Here is a 17075-nt window from a genome sequence, read left to right on the forward strand (position 1 = left end):
ATAAGAGACGACTTTCTACATAAACGTATTAAATGTGTGAACACAAACGTGTTGATGATTGATATTAAGCTAAGTCTTTGCCCTGGCCGTGCTCTTCAATTGTATGTAACTTGACAGGGATGACGTGCATCACCTGTTATCACAGCTCAATAAGGCCCTCAGACGAAGATGCTTTAAAAATAACATGATACTTCACAGTTGGACATCAGCATGCAACACAGTCTGTTTGGCACAAAAGCCCGATACGCTGACTGTCATCAGCAGATTAGAAAAAGATACCCCGAATCCTCGCTCAAGACATTACTTGGAACATGAAGCCTAAGAAGAACGGGTATCTGAACGTTGTCCAGCGAGTACTTTAAAATGATAGATGATAGGGGTCAATGTCAGTGTGATTTGAGCTCTGGCTGATGATCATTTCAAGGTGTACATCAGCTCCTGTCCATTGTCAGATGGTATTGTATGGATGGATAAATGGAAGCAATGTATTGGGTTTTCGTCATTTTAGTTGCAAAATCATTATTACATTTGCTCATTACAAAAGTCAAAATCTGACATCCTCTTACATTATCCTTGAGTCAAACATAAACATAACATTGCCAAAACATTCAACAATAAAACAAAATACTACATAACACAGTATATCCTAAATGCTCTGTTTCTTGAAAAACAATATTTTTCGAACAAGAGTAACTAGCTAATTGTATACATGGCAACAGTTACCTCCAAAATTGGTGAGAAACACAGTCCAAGGTCATGTTATTCCTGCTAAAAATAGTTGACCATGGCCACCGCTCCATTTAGTGAGCTGTTATCACTGGACACTTGGATCGAAAGTACATTAAGGATAAGCATGTGTCAAAAGTCTGGTGGGTCACATAGTTAAAACACTGTAAATCTCAAACCACGTCATAAAATGGACCGCTGTGCTCATGTAAGAAAACTGTAACCCAATGTTATGGTGTAACTATCCCATTGATAGTGAAATGATGCTCATAACGCATTTTCATAAAGCAATTAAACTGAATAAATAATAGCACAGTAGGGTTATCATGCATTGAAAGCATGTTAGCCCTCACAGCACCAGCCTATCCTCGCCTCCTTCTTGGATGACCTGACCGACAGATGTCTCATTCTGCACTCTTATGAAGCACTGTCTCTTGCACTCCATCAGTTGCTCCAAGTCTTGCCACATCTTCATCTGCTCCATGTTAGCACTGTGGCTCTCCCTCACCAGCTTCTGTTTCTCTCGTAACTTCTGCAGTTAACATGGAAAAAATATAAAATGCCATACTAATCTTTTCAAACACCTCACCTCATGTATCCACAGAAAAAAATTCTGAGTAAATAGATCACCTTGCCAAGTAGCTCCTGCTCTGCAATGTTCTTCATGTACACTTCCCTGCAAATAAGGGTATAATTCACATGCAGGCCATAGCAAATTCAAAAGAGCTCACCCACTGTTTTCAGTGTGGTTTGGTTTCCTATATACCCTAAGCTCATGTTTTGGTTAAATCATGTGTGGTAAGAAATTTCTGATGCTTCTTTATGTTGAACGAAATAATGAGGGGCAGCAGCTCAACTGACTGTGATGTAAGAGGAGCTCCCAGAGGGTATAAAAGGTTATTCATCTTGCAAGCAGCTGGCTGACCTGACTCTGCATGCTCACCTGATGGCCTTTTTCCTCTCCTGGACATCAGAGGACACATACGCCTTCATCTCCTCGGCCGCCCGCTGTATTTGCATCTCAATTACCTGTGAAAGACAGAGAGCGCAGGCTCATGTTTACTGGTAGGGGCATAGCTAAAGGGAGCGGGACACACACTTTCCGAATCAGTCCCCTGTCCCTCCCAAGCAGCCATTGAAATAATTTGATTCCTTCTTAACATGTTGTAACATGATTTTGCGAGCTGGCCTTGAAGGCATCATAAACGCTACACAGATTAGAAGCTGACATTTTTATGGGAATCCAGTGGGAAGTCAACTTGACCTAAACACGGGTGGGACAGTACAGGATAAAAAGATCACAGGAGTGGCATTATCCAGTAGTAGGGGGGAGAGGAAAAAAAAACAACAACTCCATGACAGTCCATGAAGATGAGGGTACGACAAACTTTTTAAAAAGTGTAACTGACCTCTGGTACGCGAGTGGGAGTCATTCTAAACGGGAGCAGGACAGGATAAGGGTCATTTTCACCGAGACAAGATTATTGTTTCCGTATATCCAGACTATAAGGCGCACCCACATATAAGTCGCAGCAACAATATATATATATATATATATATATATATATATATATATATATATAAAATATGATAATCTTGTTTTTTTTTTACACTATGGTCCAGGACTGGTGGACTGTATGGGATTTGTGTCTCCCTCTAGCACAGACGACCAATCACACAGACAGATGAGACACATATATTACACACAGAAAAAAAGTTTGAGCAAACCAGTTTGCAAAAAAAAAAAAAAAGAAACTGATTGGATTGATTTTTCCAAAAGAGAAATTTCAGTTGATTTAAACTGTTACACGTTAATAATTTAACCATCCATCCATTATCCAAGCCGCTTTTCCTCACGAGGGTCGCGAGCATACTGGAATTTCTGACAAATGAGTAACGTAAGCCGCACAGGTTTCACTGTCCAGCTCTCCAGAGCCACTATCCAGTATGTTTTAGACATTTTCCTCCTCTAATAACAATCCTGATCCTTTGAATCAAGTGTGTTGGAGGATGGAAACATCTAAAACATGTAGATTAGTGGCCCTCAAGGGCCGTAGGAAGGTTCAGAAAGCTTTAGGGATGGCTTTGTAACCCCTTCCAGACTGATGGATATTGATGACTTAATTTCTCATCCGTTCTTTAATTTCTCTGGATCATGGCGTTTTGTTGAGTGTTTTTGAGATCTTTTAGTCTAGTTCCTTTTGTCAGACAGGCTCTCTTTAAGTTATTTCTTGATGAAATAGATCTGGAGGAAAACAGGCTTGGCGAATTCCGCTTTCCTGAAATTTTGATTAACCACAGTTGAGTCACCATTTAACATTTTACTTTTTCCACACCGATATCTTTGAATAGTTTCTCCTTGAAAAAAACCCAAAAACTTAAAAACTGCATTTTATGTTTATTTCGGTTATCCCTGTCTAAAATTTACATGTTTGACGATCTTAAACATTAAAGTGGAGACATTTTGCAAAAAAAAGAATTTGAGAAGAGGGAAATGACTTTTTCACGGCGCTGTATTTGTAAAAGGTAAAAACTGTAATCAGCGCGGCTACTACTGCTCACTTTTTTTCCATTTGTGGGAAAACATGCCTTGCATATATTTCCTTGTGAGCTCAAAGTTGTGAGTATATTAAATCTATTATTTTGAAATGTGTAGTATGAACATGGTCTTTTTCCCCATGATCAGATTTATTGTGTATACTATATTGCAGTACTTTAAATATTTACACTAGAGGGATAAGAACATGCAGCATGGTGGGCGACTGGTTAGCATGATGGCCTCAGAGTGCAGAGGTCGTGGGATCAATTCTGGCCTTCCTGTGTGGAGTTTGCATGTTCTCCCGATGCCTGGGTGGGTTTTCTCTGGGTACTCCGGTTTCCTCTAACATTCCAATGACATGCATGGTAGGATTATTCCATCCATCCATCTTCTGTACCGCTTTTCCTCACTAGGGTCGCGGGGGGTGCTGGAGCCTATCCCAGCTATCTTCGGGCAGTAGGCGGGGGACACCTTGAACTGGTTGCCAGCCAATTGCAGGGCACACAGAGACGAACAACCATCCGCACTCACACTCATACCTAGGGGCAATTTAGAGTATTCAATCGGCCTGCCATGCATGTTTTTGGAATGTGGGAGGAAACCGGAGTACCCGGTGGAAACCCACGCAAGCACGGGGAGAACATGCAAACTCCACACAGGATGGCCGGAGCCGGGATCAAACCCACGCCAGATGCTGTCTCTCACTGTGCGGCCATCGTGCTAACCAGTCGTCCATCGTGCCGCCCTGGTAGGATTATCCAACACACTAAATTGTCCCCAAGTGTGAGTGTGAGACCGGGTAGTTGTGTGTCTTTGTGTGTCCTGCGATTGGCTGGCAACCAGTCCAGGGTGTACTCCGCCTACTGACCCTTGTGAAGAAAAAGTAGAACAGATGGATGAGAACATATCACTGATGGTGTTTGGGTGCATTGGACTGATTTTGGTGCAGGCAGCGGGTTCAGTCCCCACTTTTTTCTGTACCCTGTGACTAACTAGCAGCCAATCTAAGGTGTAGTCCGCCTCACTTCAACTCACTTGCTACCCTGAAGAGGATATGTGGAATAGAAAAAGGATGGATGGATAAAAACGTGCTTGCATTAAATCTCGGAGCAAGTTAATTGGGAGCCTTATAAATTAGCTTTTTTTTTTTTTAATCGCTTTGTTGACAATTATACTTAATCTAAACTCTATATTTGAGAATGATTAATTATAGTCCTGTTTTGACGGTTTGGCAGGCTTCAGAGAACTTTCAAAGATTTCAGAGGCACTCATGAGTTTTGGAATACCTAGGTTCGTGTTCAATTCAAAACATGTCAGAAAATAGGCCAAAACTGTTGATCAGTTCATGTAAATCAAAACTGATAATGAAAGTCCCCTTTTGCCTAAAACACAAAGGCAATTTGTCTTTCATGGAGGCTTTATGAAACTGCAAATAGCAACAGGTGGGATGCTGAAATCAGATGATTTGGACTTTTTAAAATAACAAAAATGATTCAAAACCTTTTCCTTTCGATTTGGTGTGCAATAAGCTAGCTGGCAAGAACATTGTTACAAACTGAACTTTTGTGTTCAGTATGGCCATTGGACATTTAATTATCTCTGCCTGCTTACGTTTTATACCAAACATTGACACTTTGGAGAGGAGCAGTGGAATGCAAAGGAATGATCATTTGCTCATAACATCAACACCACACCAAGTGGGGTCAATAAGTACGGCGGGTTTCGTAGAGAAAAGTAACTAATTTCCGGCTGCAAGAATTGTTCAAGTCGACATTTGCAATGTTTAACTATGTTTCAGCCTTATCTGGCCGCCTGCTCCTTTTTCTTGCCTCAGACTTGCAGTTGATGTAATGATATCTGTTTTCCTCCTGTGCTGTCTCCTCTCTCAATGCTTTCACCTCCTATGAAGAATCAAAATGTTATTTGCAACAATCTGTAAGACAGATAAGGTTTTATTTCACTTAAAAAATAAATTTAATAAATAAAATAAACTATGGTGTACTATATCACACCCAGCAAAGAAATATGAGTAGGACATCTGAACAAAAATAAATAATAAACAATAAAATGCAGCTACGTTTAAGTTCCGTAGAACAGAAATTATACCTGTTCCAATTTAGATCTGTTGCTCTCCAGCCCAGCAGCGCAACTTTCGTACTGGGATTTCTTTTCTTCATATTCCTGATTTAACACCTGGTACGATGTTGGAGCAGGCAGTCAATATTCCAACCACATAAGACAAAGATCACTTTTCTGTACAAAATCGTAGCAAGACACCAATTTTAACACTGTCCAATTATAGCCTCACTCAAAACACAGAATCACTTTGAGCAACTTAACCAACAATGGCCTCTTACAAAGTCTATTTCTGTCCTTCGGTTGCAGTGTTTCATTGGTAGACATTAGCCACTGAAGAGGAAGATGGAACACATGTAGGAAATTTTAATCCTCTGCCTTTAGCGCAGCAATGTGGGGGGGCTTTCCCATCAAGCATTTTATTTCTGGAGCATGTAAATGATTGTTAAAATATCCTGCCATGATAATAGACAATATGGAGGTCCGGCAGGAATCAGTAATAGATTAATAAATTCAGCTATTTGATCACAAATGTAGGATGGATTCATGTGGCTATTTCACATGCTATTAACCATATTGTATTGTCTAATGTAGTTATAAGTCAAGTCATTGCATGCAACGTTTTTAATTTTAAAGAGATACTACAATAGTGTTATTCTTTTATTTTGTGAAAGGCCTCGTTATCAAAATAATTCCTTGTAATGAAGAATTATATCATACAGTTGCATTATAAAACAGTTATGCTTACCTGACACTGCTGCCTTAGTGACCTTAGCTCCTTGATAATTGGAGCGAGAGCCGACTTCTTTTCCACTATCACCGAATTTAATTGCTTCACCTATGAAAACAGAGACAGTCACAATGACCAATTTTTCTCCTCTTGAACTAAATAAATAAAGAAATAATTTTATATATATTATTTACAATTACAGTCATCCAGGGTCAAAAACAGAGTATATATTGCTTGCTACTGAGAAAAATCAACAAATGGATTCTGTGATTGAGAGCTTTTCTGGGTTTACAAGTAGCAATGTATCCAACCAAGGCGGAGCTACAGGGTGGCCAGGGCAGGCAAAGGCCACCACTTGTCACTCTTAATAAAAAGTCAAATGGCCACCTTGAAACTAATGAATCAACTGATTAGGCCATAAATGGTCTTCAACCATGCGCTTCATGATTCATCACTGAACCCAAATTTTCAGCTGACACACACACACACACACTCATATTCCACAAATTTACTATATAGTAGTTAAAAGGGTCAAAATCATTTGTCATCAATACATTATAATTGTAAAAACTGCAAAAATATCCTGATGATGCCGTGAGAGAGTATTTTTACCATTTCAGACATGTCATCCAGTGTGCGGCCCTTCTTTTCATCTAGCTCACTCTTGATGGCTGACACCCTCTCTAGTTCCTCCTGAGTATTGCTGTAGCCGGCGATACCCTTCTCAGCTTCCACACTTTGCTTCAAAACACAAGTGAGAGAAATGTGGCAAGTTAATGACAAAACATGACAGCAAAGACAGAGACTGCACAATTTACTTTTTTGCTAAGTATCTTGCACTGAAACATTTTTTTTCAGTATTATTTATCCATCCATCATCCATCCATTTTCTTAGCTGCTTCTCCTCACAAGGGTCGCTGGTGTGCTGGAGCCAATCCCAGCTGTCTTCTGGCAATAGGTGGTGTACACCCAAAACTGGCTGCCAGTCAATCGCAGGGCACACAAAGACAAAAAAAACATCCGCGCTCAGACTCACACAGAGAGACAATTTAGAGTGTTCAATCAACCTGCCATGCATGTTTTTGTGTAAAAAATTACATTGAGATTTTGCTAGAATTTTTGTTGTTTTTCCAGTAACTTGAATAATAATGGAACAAGCTAGTATCCTGGACTTTTTATTTAAAAACTACAAATCTACCAATTTGTACAGTAATCTATTGTGTAATAATATGATGAGATAATTAAACATTCATTTGGTTTCACCATCATAATGGCATTCTCAAGAAGCTGTAACAATAAAGTGACCAGTGACAAAAGTGAATTTGACTAGACGTGGGCACAAAATGGGTTTAATAAATTATTGTACATTTGGCATTAAAACATCAAAGTTGATGGGATTGAATTACTTCAGCAGTGACAGTATAAAAGCCATGCTTTGTTTGAGCTAACTCGCAGCTGTGTGTGGCAATGGGATGCACTGGTATGTGTCTATACTGCGAAACACTGCGTTTAAAACTTGGTACAGTCCGCTCTAAAAACTGCACGAGGAAAGATGAGACCCAATTGTCACAGTGCATTGAGATGACCATGATGACCAGAAATGCAGAGTTGAAGGACTCCCTCTGGTGACTGGCTCCAACTCAGATCTTGGATCATTCAGAAGCTCCAAAATTGCACAGCTATATATAGAATATGTCACAACAATTTTTGTTGGCTTTTCAAAAATGTTTACATGGGCAAAATAGTTCTACCCGCGGCCTCTTATTTTGCCTGCACTACGCTGGCATCATTTTGCGACTGGTTTGCACTTGTCTTCAGACGCACTTTTTAAGGACAGAAAATCACTCTTCACAATTCGTCTTGGGGTTGATAATTGCAAATTTTATAATAATTGCATAGACTCCTCCAACACCACCAGTCCTCCTCTAGAGTAAGAGCACTATTAACTCGTCACATCCAAAGGAAGAGAATGAAAAGCGTCATAGCTTAACAACACCGAGTGAGAGATGCAGAAAGAGCAGGGGCAGCAGATGCAGCTGTCAAAAATAGTATCTAGACACCGCTTCTTTCAGACAGCCTATCAACAAGTCAGGCGCTGGGACCACAAAGAGGTGTGAAGCCATTTCCAGGAAGCTTCCAGCATGCTAGTGTTAATACAGCCAGTGTGAATGGGGAAATCAAATGCAAACAGAGCACTTGGAGCGAAGCATCCAATGTGCAGCATACAGGGTACAATTAGGTGCTGAGTGCCTTGCTCACGGGCAATTCAGCTATTGTGGCAGGAGAAAGATCAGTTCCCTTACTGACCATTTACAATTTTCTAAATGTTTTTCCAAAGGCTAAGGCTGTGTGCAGAACTGACTACTAATCAGTAGCAAAACATATTAAGGGGACCACAGACCGACTTCATGTTCATGTGCAATGATTTGCAAGAAGGAAATTAAAAAAAAAAATGTTGCTTGGGTTTTCCTTATCCCAGAGAGATCATTTGTAGTTACCAGTTTCTCTTGGACAGCCTCATGCCTTTGTTTGAGAATCTCCTCCGTCCGTTGTAGCACTCCAAACTCTGCCTTCAGCTCTGCAATTTCTTGACGTTTCTTCTTGTATACTGTACCCTTGCTTCGCAGTTTCACCACCAAACGTTTCAGCTATGTGGGAACAAAAGACAACCCAAATCAAAAGAGTTGATAGGGTCACATTGTTTGATTTCACATTTATACACCAACAAAATAACTGTTTTGTGAATCAAAAGAGGTTATAGAGTTTTTTTCCCAATTATTCCCATTCCTGATTTTATCAGGCAATCGGTACACACCATGATTTGCAGTATTCTAAAAGATAACTGCTAACTTCTACCATAACATGTGCTGTTCATTGCCTAGCTAAAGGTCAGGAGAGGAAAGGATTTAGAAAACAGCAGACGGGGGCCCCTGGGGCCCGTGCCCTGATCTGGCATGGTCACTCGATCTGTCCAGCCAAGCATCGTTCAGCAAATAGCTCCATCTGGCAGAATCTCCGCTGCAAGTGGATGTGGAGTTGGGCCCCACCCCGAGCATCTGTCTATCGGGACACAGTGAAGCTCCTCCACAATGAAGAGCAGCTATAAATGAACAAGGACACGGGAGAACAGTCCCAGAAAACATAGAATGTGCTTCATGTCCTTTGGGGACCCGAGAAGCTTGATGTAAGAGAGAGTGGGTGGAGGGACGGTTCAGAGAGTATATTCTATGTGTATTTTAGGACATCAAGGGCAGTCGTGGCTGAGAGAGGACTTAACAGAACAGAATAATACTCCATAGTGTTCTTAACAGAATGTTCCCAAAAGGAATCCTGTTACCAAACAAGCAGCTCACCCATAACACACTTGCCTACTCTAAAATGAAATATAATAATAATCATCTAATAATAATATAATATATATAATAATAACAAAACTAAATACCTGTGTCAGAGAACAGGACATGTTTCAAAATCAAAATGCTGATCGCCTCGCAATTCTAACACCACTATATTTAAGCAGTGTAATGTGTTCAGTTGATAAACTTTATAGGTTAGTCCCAACGCTGACTGAATGCAGTCATCCCTCAGCAGTTGATGGGTGGCAGGTGATGACACAACCACCAGAATGGAAAATACCGCTGATAAAGTGATCATCTCCACTGAGGCTGATGGGCCCCAACTGCGGAGGAGTCTGCTGAGCAGTGCTGGACAAAATATTTTCCATTAACTTCACTCATGTATTGGCCCAAATGATCACTTTTTGTTACTACAACTAAAATTGCGTGTCAACACTTTATACATGAAAGGGAAAAGGTTACAAATGCATCCTTGAAAATGATGACACCAACCAATTAGTTCACATTTTTCCCATTTGTGTATGAGTAACTGACTTTTTCCCCACTCTGGGAATTTAAAAAAAAGGTAAAATAAACAAAAACAACATGGAACAATAATAAATGAGTTCATTTTCTCACAAAGACATTTTCTACACTGGATTGTTTAAATGATTGATTTCTTAGAACAATGGAGAATGAATTTGTTGGGAGTCATTTTACGTCCAGTGATATTTGTGTTTTTGTCAGAAGCTGAGACAATAGCTGTTTTCTTCCTAATGCCAAAGCATCTGATTTGTTCAATATGAGTCACAGAATGTCTCAGAAAACGCAAAAATGCATAGATGAGGCCAAGGCAAGATGTCCATCAAGCTCTGCGTGTGAACTGATGCCAGATGCTACATTTAAATGTTTGTGAGACAGATTTAATCAGATAAAAATGCATCCTCTTCTGCCACAGTAGATGGGCAGAGGTCAAGAGTCAGACGAGTGTAAAATATGTGCACAATCAACAAGTACTGACAGCATCCACTCATGAAGGATCACAGACAAGGTTCTGTGGACTCCTAAAAACAAACAAAAAACACGTTGGGCCATACCACCTCAAAGCTGCAAAATGAAAATTGTATTTTCTTCGAGCCCCTGTTCGTCATGGACCATTCGAACGGTTGTCACTTTTATCCTGCTTACAGCACACAGAGAAGATGATTGCTGCAAGTTTTGACTCAAACAGGCTGTAAAATTGCTTGCTTCATTTTAGCTGCAGCACCGTTTTCATCTGCCGGTGGCTATCTGCAAACAACGTTGTAAATAAAGTTGATAGATCTGTCAAAGCTGTCACAGAGTATAAACCCAGTGATCTCAGACAGTTGCCTTGACCAAAGTACTGACATGATTGGGATCCACTTGCCGACCACCGCGCTACCAGTATGGGTTAAATGCAGACTTGTAGAGAACACATTTGCCTTTATGACGTGGATGTGTCCAATTATACTGTACCTTCCTTCCTCTAAGCTTACAGAATGAATAGACAAAAGAGAAAGAGAGTCCTTCCTCAGTTTTTAGTTTCCCTGTCAGTAATCCAGGACTATTCATCAAGAGGACATCCCAGGCCCAGCATGTTTGGAAGTCTTTTGTCGTGCGTGAAAATGAAGACCAAACTTTATAGGCCTTCCAAGTCTATATAAAGTGTTCAGTTGACTTAAGTGAGTACACAAAAGATTAAGTGAAAAGGTGACTTCCAGGCATTTTGGTCAGTCCAATTTCTTGTGCTGGTTCTTCTCAGTCGAATTCTATTAATAGATCTTTATGGGAATCTGGGGGTGAGTGGGGAAAAGGGATGAGTACTGTTAAGACAGTGAGCCATCCGTGTTTGGATAGGAACAGAAATAGCATTTTGTGTTTTATGTGGTTTGGATATAAACAGAAATAGCATTTTGTGCTTTATGTGGTTTGAATATAAACAACTACAATAAAATGAGTGATCTTATCATAATGAGACAGAATAGTTTGTTTATCTTGGCCACTGCTCGTGCAGCCCTCTCTCCCCCAACTCTTCTCAAGTGTGTCCATAAAAAACATCCCACAACATTCGGATTACAATTATTTTTTTTAAGGTAAATTAGTGGATAGATTTGCGGCTGCTGCAAACATATGCAGGAGCGTACCTCGTCACCCCGGACAATCTCTTCCCCGTTGGAGGCTCGTGCCTGGTTGGTCCTATGTTTCAGTTCCCGCTCTGCAGCCGCCAACTCCTCCCTTGCTTCCTGCAGCTCTTCAGCTTTTGCTTCCTTTTTACGGATGATGATGGAGGCCTGGGAGAGTCAGATTGCAATGGAATAAAAGCAAGTTTACAGCTTTCAGAGGAATTTCAAAACAGGGGTAGTTAAACCAAAGAGACATTACATCTAGTAATCAATAAATTACTCTGGAATTTTTTCTGAGTCTTAATTTTTCATGTAATCTAAGACATTTTGGAGAAATCCGTTACTCAAATTTAAACAACTCATGCATGACTGTGCCCCGGTGCACAAATTGAAAGTTATAAAGGCCCATGAAGTCATGCTTGGATATGTTTGGTGTGAAAGAACTTGAGGTCCCCAACTTCAACATAGATTGTGACCCAGGCCCTGCAGTTCAAGTGAGTCACAGAGATCTGACTCTGACCTAACAAATGTGATTCTGGATGCACGGGGTAAAACTTCTCACACAAGTATTCCATGCAATACAAATTAAAAGCAAGGAAACATTTGGCATTAATTATAGAGAAAAGACCAATTAGATTGATCGGGGCTGGAGGGTTTTGGGCTCCACTGAAGTTAAACTATGTATGTCTAAATGAGCAAACAACCCAAGACATGAAGAGGGCAACTTCAAAACTGGCATACACATATTTGGCAATACGTATTAAGAGTGTGGCCCAACTGCGGATAAGTACATAATACAAATATGTCTATCAAGGTTCCAGAAAGCAAATACAATCCCTTCACCTGCTGCCTGTAGAGGGTCAGCTTGTCATCTATAGGGTCACTTCTCATCATCTTTTTCTCAATCAGCTGATTTATCTGAGAGTCAACAACTTTAATCTGGAAAAACCAAGAGTAACATCAAAAAACAAGATCTGCAAAGGCAAAAGAACAAATACTTCACAGTGGCATCCTGCTGCTTGACCTTGTCCCCCAACTCGAGGAGGTCACCGTGACCCATGGCGGGCTCTGATGCCACTTTCTGAAGGTACTGTACTGTACGCCTGAGGACCTCCAACTCTTTGGGGAGTTTCTCAGAGACCATGTACGAGTTGATCTTGATCTCCTCTTCGAGCCTTTTCATTAAGCCTGGAGAAGACAGCACTTAATATGTTAGGAAAATGAATGCATTTGAAATGGAAAATTGGCTAGTCGTTACTCTCTTGGCACGGCACACACACACACACACACACACCCCCACACACACACACACTCTCACGCAACAAACACTGTGATGAGGGCAAGAATAGAACAAGACGTTTTCAACACTAGATCATCTTATTAGTGAATTTACTCTGTGTCCTGCAGAAACAGAGAGCAAAACTTACTATCTGGATTGGCATCAGCTGCAGCTTGTCGCATGTCCTTTAACTGTTGCTGCAACCTCTGCAGCCTCTGCTCTGCCTGAAACAGCTGAACACAAGCAGATGATTATTAGCACAGGCAAATGACAAAATAGTTCATTCAATCTTGACCTAAAAGTTTCTTATAAATTACCCCCCAAAAAATATATATTCTTTCATTTGTGATTAAATGGGTTTTAAAGAATGTTTACTATATTCAAGCACAAATGAATGCTGTTTAAAAAAAACACTTGTATGTACCCCTTTAAATTGGTTTAATCCGTGTCCCTTGATAGTATAAGCATGGATTGCAACTTCTAGTGGTTATGCTAGGACAAAGGCTCCTCAGGTGTAAAATAAAAGACATTGACGTTAAGTATCACCTAGTGGCTAGATATTGTGCTTTGAGCATACAAACTTGCCATGAAATATAGGAATACTGGAGAAGGCATTTAGGTTACTTGTTGCATACAAACATGACATTTTAGAGTCAATTGTTGTCATGAAGCAGTTTTGAGACCATATTTAGAAAAATAAATAAATTGTATGTTGCTCTGGACAATTATCTAAAGCAGGCATCACCAAATGGCGGACCGCGGGATGGTTCGGACCGGACCCATGGCCAATCTATGATGATTCTTTTTCAGGGCGCATTCGCAAGCGTCGGCGCTGCATTTCTAGAAAATACGGAAAAGGCGTCACTGATTTGAGCCAATCAAATCTTTTGTTTACGATCCACTGCCAATTGCGCAGAGAGTGCTGCTTACAGTATGCCTTGCTAAAAAGTTAGTGAGGTCGATGCGTCTTGTTTTAAATGAATGGACGGAGAAATTTAGTTTCGATCTGGCTGCAGTCAATTCAAAACCAGTGTGCATCATATGCTCCGAAACCGTCGCAACATTGCGAAGCGCCACTACGAAACAAAGCACCGCCCTTTTGTGCACAGTTATCCGCTGAAGTTTGAGGTGAGCGCACGTAAAAACATCGAACTTTGAGTGCAGTACAACAGATTTTTACATTTTCGTTTACATCCCAGCGGCATGCAAACGAATATTCAGTAAAAGTTTCATGGATTTTGGGGAAACATAAAAAAACGTTCAAGTGATGGGGAAGTTGTGAAGGAGTGCTTAAATGTGGTTGCACAAACATTATTTAAAGGAAAACACAAAGCCCAGATGTGTGAAATAATCTACCAAATCCCAATGGCCCTGACTCCGTTCCAACCCAGATTTAAGTTACTGGCAGGGCACTCACAAACTCATTTTTCTCATTAAGAGAAGTATAAAAAATATTCAAAAGAAAAAAGTGGTGTCAAAGCTAATTTTGAATTAGTTTTTCATGAGGACAGCCATTTTTATTGATTGTGTACTGAACATGTTGACCTGTTTTACTCGGATAATTAGGCTTTCCGTTTTTTTTAGGCTAATAACTCTTTGATTTAAAAAAAAAAGGTAAAATATGTTAACTCAATGCTTAGCACTTGATATATTTCTGCAGGAGATATTTTACTATTTTTTCCAGAAGTGGCACCCTTAAGTTCCTGGAGCCACATTTTATTGAATGTGAAATAAACGCCTTATATTTGTTTGGCTGGCAAAGGTGTTTAATGGGAACATTGCTAAACATTTAGTATACAAGTGTACTCTGTTGAAAATGACTAAATATAGAAACTATATAAAAATGTGAACATAGGCTAGACATTTCGGGAAGTTGGACTTTGGTTCGGACCTTTTAATTGGAAGGAATTTTCGTTGTGGACCTCTGTGACTTTTAATTGAATACCTCTGATCTAAAGATTTAACACAGCCATACAACTCTACATCTATTTAACTAACAAATATATATGGTAACCAAACAATGTTGTTTTTGAGACAAAAAAATTTATATGGCATTTCATTGGACAGCGAGAACCCTATGTAGCTCCAGGATGGGCTAAGTAGTGTGTCGCAAACCTCACCTCTGAGTGTGTAGTGCAGATGTACATCACTACAAACTACAATCACAATATAGACAGATTAAATTAAATAGACAGATTAAATGTATATTTTTGTTTTGAAATGAATGCCTCTCTGACGGCATTCTTTTTGTAAACATGTTTTTCCCCAGTTACAACAGTAATGAAGTATGAGGTGAGTGTTTAGTGTTATTCTAGAACATTACAACATTTGTTTTGTATAAATTACAAAGTAAATGCATTAATTGATGCATGATTTTAAGGAGACAAAACAGGGATGATAGCTGAGAAAGTTTTACTTGGTTCTTTTGTTCTTGCTTCTGGTGTGCCAAGTGCTCTTCTCTCTTCTTCTCAATTCTCAGCTGTCTGGCCTGCTCCAGCATCTGTTGATGGTTGGACACTGACTCCACCTAGTGGAGGGATCAGTGCACACATTATGATTGTACATTATCTGAAGGAGGGAGGATAGTGCCTTCCATATATAACCTTGTGACATACGGAGTCTGGTTTCATCTTTTGGAATGACTTGGGTGTCCAATCAACAGCCCATTACTTTGCTGGCTTGTCAAAATAACTTTACAAGCTGCCACATCCCTTTCGGGTCTCCCAATGAAGCTGCTAATATATGCCAAGGGTTATGTTTTCATTCCCCTGGGAAGCCTAAAACCCTCCGAGCATTAAAAGAACAAACGGACCCTTGGAGGGGTTGACTCACCCTCTTCTTCAACCTTTCCACACGTTTAATTAGTGGACCTTTCTCCTCCTCCATTGCACTAATGTCCTGTTCCAAATCAAAAAAAAAAAAAATTAAAAGAAAGTTTAACGCGTACAGTGTTACTTTCAAAAAGTTAAAAACAGATTCATAAATAGATAAGTTTATTTCTTTGAGAATTAAAATTTCTATTAACAAACAAATTCAATTAAGAAAAGTTGTTTACCCTTCTGATTTCTGCTGTGGAAAACCCTGATGTCCTGAGCTGCTCACATTCCTTATGATTGGTCTTAAATCCTTCCACCAGTTCTTCATACTAGGAACGCACACATTTATGCAGTAGCTCATTTGCTGTTGAGACATTCACTGGGCTCATACATAAGTGAAGTTAGTTTTGATGTATGGAAACCTGGTGATATGTGTCGCTGATGACGTCATCCGCCAGGAACTCTGCGGGGACATCAAGTTTAACAAGAAATCGAGCCAGGTAAGCTCGTTTCTTTAGCTCTGGGACTTTCTGGAGAAGCCAGTGCAGGATGGGATGGACAGCAGGTTTGCTGCCAACCACAAGACCCTGTCTGAAGTTGCTCCTGAGACGAAACATCGAGTCAGAAAATGCCCCGCAGAGACACAAGAATGCTTTCATATTAGCTGTTCCATTTCACCATAAACACAACTTACAGCTCAGATTGGTTGCCAGGTGGTGTGTATTTCAGCATTCCAAGAAGAGCACACATTCTCTTCGCGGTTTGTTCGGGCATTTCCTCGCGAATATCAACAGCTTGCTGAAAACAAGAATGCTTCATTTATTGCAATGTGGCATAGCATGAAAAAAAGCGTACGGTGTATAACACAAAGTTAAGTAACAAACTGCATATAGCTTACCTTTGGGTCGACTTCAGCTAAAACGTCATTTAGAATCTGGAGCAGCTGCATCGGTTCGAGGGAGTCGAACGTGATTAGATTAAAGTTTTTCCGAAACGGATCTTTGTTCAGTTGTTCGACAATAAACTTTAGTTGCTCACTCATCGTTCCTCGATTCGTAGGTGGTTTATATAACACTACAATTTATGTCTCAGTAGATGGCTAACCTGTGCTAGCATACAACGTCCGCCAATAAACAATAATGATGCGTTTAAACACGTTGAAAACGTCGGAACTGCAAGTATTATGTTACCTTAACGCTATTAGCTAAATTAACTCTTCCAATTTGTCCTGACACACATCTTTCACGGATAACGCCATACGTTAAAAGTACGCTGACATTCCTTTAGAAAGTATTTTCTGCTTTCAAAAAGGCTTCATGAAGTACAGGGATCTTCGTTGGGCCATTAAACATTAATAAGCGCGTTAAATTCGCACACATCATAACAAGTACCATATACATTATGTAGCTGTACGGTATATTGAAAGAACA

At 40.0% G+C, this 17075-nt stretch overlaps 1 protein-coding gene across 1 annotated transcript; it reads right to left on the bottom strand.

Annotated features, from left to right (window-relative positions):
* Positions 1-580: 580 nt before the first annotated feature.
* On the bottom strand, positions 581-16819 carry ift81 (intraflagellar transport 81 homolog). The gene is made up of 18 exons (XM_088302180.1): positions 16544-16819; positions 16340-16443; positions 16068-16248; positions 15885-15974; positions 15662-15727; positions 15246-15356; positions 12978-13062; positions 12575-12738; positions 12394-12489; positions 11572-11718; positions 8570-8719; positions 6684-6812; positions 6090-6179; positions 5372-5458; positions 5095-5166; positions 1670-1755; positions 1357-1402; positions 581-1258 (listed from the first exon to the last, which is right to left on the bottom strand). The coding sequence occupies exons 1-18, from the start codon at positions 16685-16687 to the stop codon at positions 1076-1078; spliced, it is 2031 nt and encodes a 676-aa protein (XP_088158306.1). The 5' UTR covers positions 16688-16819; the 3' UTR covers positions 581-1075.
* Between the last annotated feature and the right edge of the window lie 256 nt (positions 16820-17075).

Source organism: Idiotropiscis lumnitzeri, chromosome 1, assembly GCF_059441095.1.
Source record: "Idiotropiscis lumnitzeri isolate Australia: NSW breed Sydney's pygmy pipehorse chromosome 1, RoL_Ilum_1.0, whole genome shotgun sequence".
NCBI classification, from domain to species: domain Eukaryota; kingdom Metazoa; phylum Chordata; class Actinopteri; order Syngnathiformes; family Syngnathidae; genus Idiotropiscis; species Idiotropiscis lumnitzeri.